Here is a 9,905-nt window from a genome sequence, read left to right as displayed (position 1 = left end):
AAAAACAAAACCATATACTTCTGATACAGCAGCTGTATCGTCTTCCAAGATTTCGAAATGATTGACAAACAAAAAAAAAAGATTATTGTTCGGACGGTGTCGAAATCAACACAACTGAATTTGATCTTAAGCAGATAATAAATCAGATTAATCTTTGTGATTTTCTTATATTGTTCACATTTATACACTCCAGAAATCCTCCTCCTTAACACCCAAACTCCCATGCTTGAGAAACGGGGGAATTTATATGGAAAATCCTTTTCTCGAGCTGGGGAGTTTAGGTGTTAATCATAATCATGCTTTACGAGAGTTTTATTCATTTTAATTCATAATTTTTAACACGATAATGTATCGTACACTTTTTCTTAAGTGCTGCTAGCTCTGCGGGAATTTCATTCTGCCCTGTATTGCGTGTCGTGTGTTTTTTTTTATTCAAGATTATACAGCAGTTTCCTACAGTGGTGTACATTCAATTTTTGTCTAATTTGCTAATGATTATTTGGGATGAAATCTTATTTCAATAAATAACCAGGTAGCAGTTATTGATCAGCGCGCCCGAGTGCTTCTAGCAGATGCGGCGAATAAAGCTAATTTAGGTAATCTCAAATACTTGAAACTTTAAAATTCGATATCTCTTGAACGAAACATATTCCTTTTTGTCGATAAGTGATTCTTATGTAAAATCGGACGGGGAATACGATGGTGAGGTCAAATTCAAAAAATAAATAGGGTGTAGCAGTACCATCAGTACAACCCTCTGCCGCAAGAACGGCAGACAGAAAAGATGAATTCGCCAATATTTTAGCGTGCCATAATTATGGTTGGCTTATCTTCTCGCGCTACGCCTCGACCTAATTATGTCATGGGTTGAGCGCCACCCCTTATGGGAGACTTTCAAAATACTTTGCCTTGACCTGTTATGAGATCCGCACAAGAAGGAAGAATCTTCAGATGCTAAAGTTTGCGACAAGAGCACTTTTTTGACTCGAACGGGAGGTCGATGCACTCCAGTTCGGCAGTCAGAGATTGCAAATTCTTAAGAGATGCTTCGGCTAAACTCGCGCAATTATTGCAATTGTAATGTTGCTCGAGTTCTAGAGAACCGAAGTTGTTCTAATTGCACCTCTACTGAGGGTTCTAGGACTTCGACTCGGTCACTTTTACCCTGATCGTGGAGGAAGCAGGAGTGGTCGAAGGACCGTTTTGGAATCGTTTGAGTTAGGTAGTTTAAAGTCGTGGAAGTGTCTCAGTGGCAGAGGTTAATTCTGCAATTTTATTTTAGATCTCGCGGCTAGTGGTAGAATTAGGAGTAGGGTAGTGGCGAACCAGATTGAAACCCTGAAACTCCAGGTAACGTAGTTTATTGAGGTTACCTAAGTGCGTTGGCTAATTTTTGGGGAATTGGTTGGGCGATCTTCTCGGCACAGGTGGCAACCGGCATCATCCGTAGCAGAGCGACCACTCCAACCGACAACCCAGCGCTTCTGGACTCCATCAAGGGGTCAAAGTTCCGGGGTGAACCCCCAAGCAGCTCGTCCGTCAACATACGAGCTGGGCGGCGTCCGTCAACACACGCCGCGGTCGAACCCTCGACCACCAACCGACCGAACCGGGACGGCCTCGTGGAGGCCTAGGTACACCACCAAGTTCCCGCGCGCATCCGCGCCGTCGTCGCAACCGACGCTATCATCGCAGCATCCTAGCTGCACACCTGTGCGCCCCCGCACACCGGAAGTGATGCTGAGCACCCGTCGTTAGTGCCAACCCGTCTGCTGTTAGCCGCCGGCGGAACCATCTCGCCGTAGCCGAAGCTGTAAGCGCGCCACCACCTGATCGCCGGATCGCCAACCAACACGTAAAACCATGGTCGTGTAAGTACTTTTTCCCCCGACATGCGCATGATCGATCGTTGGCCAGTTCTTTTTCCGCCAACCCCGTGGGCAACATAAGCCACCCCCATGTTATGTTGCGTGATCGCAAGCCCCCAGTGAATGAATTATAGCGATCCCAAATGAATTTCGCCCCCCAAGCCAACGCACACCCTAGCCAAGCAGTGCACTGCAAATGAACAGGTAGAGAGACAGAAAAACTCGAGTGGTACCGAGGTACCGTGTAGGACTAGCATGCTGAAGATCTGTGGATCGAATCTCGTAGGGCCCGAAGTATTTTTTTGTATTGAATAAATTATGCGAACCTGAATATACGTTTTTTTGAGTTTCTGGAGTAATTTTGTGGTTTTTTCTAATGTTTTCTGAGGCATCTTTTCACGACTTTCGCGGTAGTTTTCTGTTTGGTTCCGCCATTCTGGCTTCTGAAGCGTTCTGGGGAAATTTGATTGGGGAGATTTTCTACCTGTGATGATAAGAACGGGGCAAGTACAATCTTTTGTTTTCTAGATCTGAAGTATTTTTTTTAGTTTGCGATCTTTTTCTTCCGTTTGTAGCGCCTCGGCTAACCGCCGAGTTCTCGGATGAGTCGGATCGTTCTCAATCGCAAATTTTGGCATCAAGGATACACCCGCCCTGTGGCAGGGTCTCATAGCTGGGCAAAGCAGCACATGATGAATGGTCTCCCTTTGGGAGTGGCGCTTAAGCCATTCGTTTAATTACGCCAATGCGATCCGACCGACCGCCTCCGGTTACATTTGGCGCCCAACAAGATTTGGCACGTAAATTTTCTTAAGCGAATTGATTTTTTCTGAACATTTTTCTTTTGATTGATTTTTTTTTGAGTTCTCGCAATTTGATGAACTTTTGCGTAAATTTTTTCTTGTAAATAATTTGTAGTTTTAGATTTTTCTGAAGTTTTTGAGGCAAATTTATTTGGTTTCATTAATTCTTCCCCTTTTTTGTAGTTTTAATAATTTTGTAGCTTTAGAAATTTGTAGATTTTAAGATTTTTTTTTTGCTGCTTCATTCCATTTAAATAATAATATTTTCAAAATGGCTCGGCTTCCATGTGCAGAATATTTGAATGCAGAGCAAGTTGATTATGAGCTAGGGATCCGCAACCAACTGACACCGGAGACTGACGCTCTTGATTTGGTAGGCAAACAAACACTTTTGAGAACACTGTTCAAAAAAGACGTTAAAAACTGGCAAAATTACCATTCCCACTACATGATTGGTCAAGAAATTGACGGAATTAAGAAACATGTCGCGTTGATGTACAGTGCGTTGCTCAAAACTGGTCGAACCCCAAAAATTGAGGCTCGGTTGTTGCATTACTGGTTCCGAACGAAACGTTGTATAGCTATGTCTGAGGAGGAGAAGGCTCAAAGGAGAGAGATGGTAAGGGAACTAGAGGGGATTATGAGAAAATTTGAAATTGAACCACCTTCGCCGGCTCAGGGACAGCTCAAACTTTGGTTGAATCCTGGCCTTAATCCAGATCCAGGGAATGAGGATGGCGCAGACGGTAACCCCGCCGGCGGTTCAGGAACACCCGGAAACGGTACTACAGCACCGGGAAGCGGATACGGTACACCACTTACGCCGGGAAACAACAACACCGGTGGCAAGGGAGGTAACGGTGGAGAAACCGGAAATGAAGAGGTAGACATGGACAGACGCCTTGCGCATCTGGAACGGATGTTGTCCGGATTGACCGTAACGGTCACGGGTATGGCCGAGCAGCAAAAATCTCAGCTAAACCAATCTCAAGGCAGCAACGGAAATGCCCTCGGGAATCCAACCGGGTCGATTCCGAAGGAGAAACCGAGATTGCGAGTCCGCCGCAGCGGTTTGTTTTCCCCGGTCGCAATCACAGACTCGAGTGATGACGACGACTTTGAATCGAGGAAACGTCACAAGGACACGGCAAAAGATTCTTATCAACGTGGGCAAGCAGGCAAGAACCGAAGGGACGATGACGATCTGTCCTCGCTTCTCAGTTACGGTTCGCGTGGGCGGAGACGACACGCTGAGCGGTTGGATGACCGGGATCTGCTGTACCGGATTGAGAAGTGGAGGTTGCGGTTCTCAGGGGACAACAGGTCCATGAGCATCGAAGATTTTCTGTATAAATTGGACACAATTTCCAGACGCGAGGGAATTTCTCAAGAACAGATCTTCCGACACGCTCACATGTTTCTTGATGGGACAGCCTCTGATTGGTTCTTCACGTTTGTCGATGAGATGGACAATTGGGAGACATTCGAGAAGCTGGTCAGGATTCGATTTGGGAATCCAAACCAGGAACAAGGTATTCGGAGCAGAATCCAAGGGCGGAAACAACACCGGAACGAGAAGTTCATCGAGTTTGCTACGGACATCGAAAGGCTCAACAAGCAGTTGTCAAAGCCGCTTTCTACTCATAGCAGGGTTTTGTAAGAAGCTGGCCCCTAAGTACGAGCCGTGCGTGGTGAAGAAGGTTCTAGGAAGCAACACCTATGAGTTAGAAACTGACGAGGGAAAAAGAATTGGAGTGTACTTCGCAGACCAGCTGAAAAAGCTGAAATCTGCCGACTGATTTTGACTAAATTTGTAAATATTATGACCCAACAAGCTATGTAACTTTTATCACCATTTAAGAGTGACCACAAGTTCGAAAATGAACGAATTTTCAAAAATACCATTAATGGGAAACTTATAACCACAAAAATCCACCGATTTTGACTCCAGTCGAGGCAGATGATTTGATAATGGGAGGTTAATTCGATCAATGAAACCCTTGAACGCGGGAAAGCTTTTCATTCCACAAATAAGATTGAGTTAAGTCGATGACCGGCCCAGAGTAGTGAACCCGATTCATGACTGTTTAACGGGAGACTAAACGATGATATCGAATGAGTCGTGGCCTGAATCAGGCGAAAGAAGCAAAGCGAGTACCAAACGATCGTATTGACCGAACAGCATCGAAAATTCACGCCAAAACGACGGAATTTGTACAAATTTGTAAATATTTAGACATAATTTAGTTAGTAAAAGTTTAGTTAGTAGTGTACCTACGTTAATTCTAGTTTTAGTACTTATTCTATTGAATTTTGTTAGGAAACTTGAAAACTATTCACGGTTTTGCACAGGGGACAGTGTGCAGCTGTTTGCTGAAGTTTCGAAGCTTTTCCATTTTGTTATCATTTCCTTTTGTAAATATTTTCCATCCATTTCCATTTTTATGAGAATTTTTCCATTTCCAGGTGATAAATTTTCCATTTTGTATATATTTTTCGATGAATTGTCTCCAGTGGTGGTCCAGGTTGATGTTCACCTAAAACTGACACATTCTGGCATTAGTTTTTTGTAAATATTTAGTGAATTGTGCTAATTAGCACTCAAATTACCTTTTTTTTCATTGAATTTTCCCTCGCAGTAAGTTTTTCCATCGGAGGTAGAGAGTTGCTTCCATAATATCAGCATAATTCCTAATTGGTGTTGATTATGGTCGATGAAGTAGTTTTGTTTACGTAGAGCAGTTTGCTTTACCGATCTTTTCTCCTTTGCAGTTCTTCTTGATCTCTTCTCTTTTGTATTTAGTCGTAGATAAACATTGCATTTTTTCCCTTCGTGCCGCAAGTTCACGTTGCAGAGTGAGCGAAAGCTCTACTTTGCCGACAAGCATCTGCGCTATTTTTAGTATCATTCTTTTTGGTCCGCGTGTTCATCCAGGTTTTGTGGCCGCCTTCTGCAACCTGCACCTGAAAATAAAATAGAGAAAAATACCTTTTTTACAACCAAACACAATTAGCGACACATTCAATTTCACTTTCCTATTCGATTTTCGACCAGTAGAGCAGTTTTTCCGAGCACAAAACCACTTTTTTCCGCGATAATAGACACTTTTTTCCCGACACTTAAATTTTCATTACACGCACTTTGTTTACATCCCGTTGACTGGTAGACTGGTAACAGGGTGAACGTGAAAATGAACACTTGTTCATTCAGGATGGACGAGGGGTACGTCAATGCAGTTTTTTTTTATGTGTTGTTGTTTCATGAACAGTTTCGTAATTAATGCAAATTAATGTTAGAGATTGTTGTGAATTTGAGTTTTAAACTTCATGGAAACGTTTTTTTGGGGTTATCCCGAGGTAGTTTTCTGTTGTTTAAAGCAGACCAAAATTTTTTAAGACAAATTTTATGATGTTCTGTTTTCTTGGGAAACTTTCTTCTGAGGTTTGAACACTCGTTGAATTTGTCGGTAAATTTTTTCACTTAAGGTGATAGTTTGAATAGAGCGACTCTTTGGTTTTTTGGTGTTTATCACTGAGGTAGAAGGTCGTTGCTGATTTTTTTTGGGAATGTTTTTAGGATGAGATTTTTTTTATGATTGTTAGAATGTTTGCGATGCCAGCTACCAGGAAACTTTTCAAAGTCAGTTCTCAATTTTTTTTCAGTAATTCGGTTCAAGATCAGCAGATGAGTTATGCTGTTGTTTGATATTTTTTTGAAGTTGCGGTTTTTTTGATATCCTTTCCTCATGTAATATAATTTTTTAACTCTTCTTTATTCTTGTACATATTTTTTGCCGAAGTTTTGTAGATATTATTATAGTTTTATTTCGATGAATTTTATATGAAGTTTTGGATTTTCTTAGTAGCTTCTGCTGGAGACCGGAGTCTAAACACGTTGATGGTCTAGTAGCAGGCGTAGTTTTTGAAATTACGTGCTGGAAACAGAGAGTGAGCCACTGGCGATGACCCTATATGACCCCGGAAGCGAAAGGTTATTCAGAAATTCAGATAAATTTCAGCTTCGAAAATTTGATTGGTTTTGGGTAAGAAATTTTCAATTTCAGTTCCAAACCAATCAAATTTTCGAAAATTTAGTAGGGAATGATGTAGCAGTACCATCAGTACAACCCTCTGCCGCAAGAACGGCAGACAGAAAAGATGAATTCGCCAATATTTTAGCGTGCCATAATTATGGTTGGCTTATCTTCTCGCGCTACGCCTCGACCTAATTATGTCATGGGTTGAGCGCCACCCCTTATGGGAGACTTTCAAAATACTTTGCCTTGACCTGTTATGAGATCCGCACAAGAAGGAAGAATCTTCAGATGCTAAAGTTTGCGACAAGAGCACTTTTTTGACTCGAACGGGAGGTCGATGCACTCCAGTTCGGCAGTCAGAGATTGCAAATTCTTAAGAGATGCTTCGGCTAAACTCGCGCAATTATTGCAATTGTAATGTTGCTCGAGTTCTAGAGAACCGAAGTTGTTCTAATTGCACCTCTACTGAGGGTTCTAGGACTTCGACTCGGTCACTTTTACCCTGATCGTGGAGGAAGCAGGAGTGGTCGAAGGACCGTTTTGGAATCGTTTGAGTTAGGTAGTTTAAAGTCGTGGAAGTGTCTCAGTGGCAGAGGTTAATTCTGCAATTTTATTTTAGATCTCGCGGCTAGTGGTAGAATTAGGAGTAGGGTAGTGGCGAACCAGATTGAAACCCTGAAACTCCAGGTAACGTAGTTTATTGAGGTTACCTAAGTGCGTTGGCTAATTTTTGGGGAATTGGTTGGGCGATCTTCTCGGCACAGGTGGCAACCGGCATCATCCGTAGCAGAGCGACCACTCCAACCGACAACCCAGCGCTTCTGGACTCCATCAAGGGGTCAAAGTTCCGGGGTGAACCCCCAAGCAGCTCGTCCGTCAACACACGAGCTGAGCGGCGTCCGTCAACACACGCCGCGGTCGAACCCTCGACCACCAACCGACCGAACCGGGACGGCCTCGTGGAGGCCTAGGTACACCAAGTTCCCGCGCGCATCCGCGCCGTCGTCGCAACCGACGCTATCATCGCAGCATCCTAGCTGCACACCGGTGCGCCCCCGCACACCGGAAGTGATGCCGAACACACGTCGTTAGTGCCAACCCGTCTGCTGTTAGCCGCCGGCGGAACCATCTCGCCGTAGCCGAAGCTGTAAGCGCGCCACCACCTGATCGCCGGATCGCCAACCAACACGTAAAACCATGGTCGTGTAAGTACTTTTTCCCCCGACATGCGCATGATCGATCGTTGGCCAGTTCTTTTTCCGCCAACCCCGTGGGCAACATAAGCCACCCCCATGTTATGTTGCGTGATCGCAAGCCCCCAGTGAATGAATTATAGCGATCCCAAATGAATTTCGCCCCCCAAGCCAACGCACACCCTAGCCAAGCAGTGCACTGCAAATGAACAGGTAGAGAGACAGAAAAACTCGAGTGGTACCGAGGTACCGTGTAGGACTAGCATGCTGAAGATCTGTGGATCGAATCTCGTAGGGCCCGAAGTATTTTTTTGTATTGAATAAATTATGCGAACCTGAATATACGTTTTTTTGAGTTTCTGGAGTAATTTTGTGGTTTTTTCTAATGTTTTCTGAGGCATCTTTTCACGACTTTCGCGGTAGTTTTCTGTTTGGTTCCGCCATTCTGGCTTCTGAAGCGTTCTGGGGAAATTTGATTGGGGAGATTTTCTACCTGTGATGATAAGAACGGGGCAAGTACAATCTTTTGTTTTCTAGATCTGAAGTATTTTTTTTAGTTTGCGATCTTTTTCTTCCGTTTGTAGCGCCTCGGCTAACCGCCGAGTTCTCGGATGAGTCGGATCGTTCTCAATCGCAAATTTTGGCATCAAGGATACACCCGCCCTGTGGCAGGGTCTCATAGCTGGGCAAAGCAGCACATGATGAATGGTCTCCCTTTGGGAGTGGCGCTTAAGCCATTCGTTTAATTACGCCAATGCGATCCGACCGACCGCCTCCGGTTACAAGGGCTGTTTTGAGATATGGCCATTTAAAGTTTTCAATTGCGCAATACAGGTAGAAAAAATATGTTAATCTAAATTTTGATCACGGAAATGGATTCTACGTCCAATTTTCTTCAAAATTGAGTCTAAGACCGACCCTCTAAGATTTGTGGTTCCTGAGTTATCGTCGTTTGAAGATAGGGGTTTTGCTCAAAAAACGCCAAAAAGTCGATTTTTTGGGAGGGTACAAAAATGGAGGGGGGAGTCCGATTTGGATGAAATTCGGGATTTTTGCATGTTTTGGTAGTCTCAACAGCTCTGCCAAATTTGAGCAGAATCGGAGATGGTAATTTTCAAATTTGCATTTTTTCTTGCACACTTCAGGTGGAATGACCCATATGAAAAAAAATAATATGAACCTTAACAAAGCCTTCGCACTACCCACCCTCCCCCCATCATTACGTAAAATAATTCCTAATTCTCCCTAATTCCTTTAAATTTTCATCCTCCCTTCTCCCCTAGTGGGCAATTCCCCCTTGCAAAACTTACCTGACTACCTACATTACCTACTACCCACTACCTGTACCCCCAGAAGCCGAGTCGTCGAAAATCCTTTCTGGCTTCTGTCCATTTCACAAATTTAATAGGGCGCTAAATTGTTTAAGGAGGGCGACATTTTTTGTAAAGAACTTGTTAGTCGACGACTAACCTCGACTAATCTATAGCTCAGCCCTGAGTGGAAGTTTTGGTCCAGCTACACTCAACCCCCGGTGGTTGGTCACTTTTTCGTTTGACGCTTTTTTAGTTTGTACCCCGTTGGTTGGTCAAAGTCAAACTAAAAAGTGACGAACTGTCACTTTTTACACGGCGCTCACGCACACTATCAAAACAAACGTTTAATAGTGTGTGTGAACTCCGTGAACTCCGGGAAATCCGCGGGAAAGGACGGACTTCCGGCCGAACTTTCAAGCACGGGAGTACGCGGATGACCGAGATTCTGCACCAAATCATCCTACGCATTTGGTGCGAAGAACAGCTTCCGACCGACTGGTTAGACGGGCTCGTCACCCCAATCTACAAGAAAGGGCAAAGACTCGATTGTGCCAACTATCGAGGCATCACAATCCTCAACGCAGCGTACAAAGTACTCTCCCGCATCCTGTGGAGCAAGCTGAGACCGATGACCGAGACCTTTGTCGGCGAATACCAGTGCGGTTTTCGAGCGGGTCGGTCAACGACGGAC

General features: G+C 44.1%; 1 protein-coding gene and 1 long non-coding RNA gene across 2 annotated transcripts; both read left to right on the top strand.

Annotated features, from left to right (window-relative positions):
• The first annotated feature begins 738 nt into the window (after positions 1-738).
• Positions 739-4,331, top strand: LOC120425890 (uncharacterized). The gene is made up of 3 exons (XM_052705960.1): positions 739-1,222; positions 1,283-1,350; positions 1,428-4,331. The coding sequence occupies exon 3, from the start codon at positions 2,943-2,945 to the stop codon at positions 4,329-4,331; it is 1,389 nt and encodes a 462-aa protein (XP_052561920.1). The 5' UTR covers positions 739-1,222; positions 1,283-1,350; positions 1,428-2,942.
• A 46-nt stretch (positions 4,332-4,377) lies between these two features.
• LOC128092500 (uncharacterized) lies at positions 4,378-8,679 on the top strand. Its single transcript, XR_008211825.1, has 3 exons — positions 4,378-7,267; positions 7,328-7,395; positions 7,473-8,679. It is a non-coding gene; the product is annotated as an uncharacterized LOC128092500 (long non-coding RNA).
• Positions 8,680-9,905: the final 1,226 nt, after the last annotated feature.

The sequence above is a fragment of the Culex pipiens genome, chromosome 1, assembly GCF_016801865.2.
Source record: "Culex pipiens pallens isolate TS chromosome 1, TS_CPP_V2, whole genome shotgun sequence".
NCBI lineage: Eukaryota > Metazoa > Arthropoda > Insecta > Diptera > Culicidae > Culex > Culex pipiens.
Note: the sequence above shows the minus strand (reverse complement) of the source record. Positions and strands in the feature narration are given on the sequence as shown.

Bases quoted from the DNA above. Each gene is read 5' to 3' on its own strand.
- LOC120425890 (XM_052705960.1), top strand. From the start codon at position 2,943: ATGGCTCGGCTTCCATGTGCAGAATATTTGAATGCAGAGCAAGTTGAT.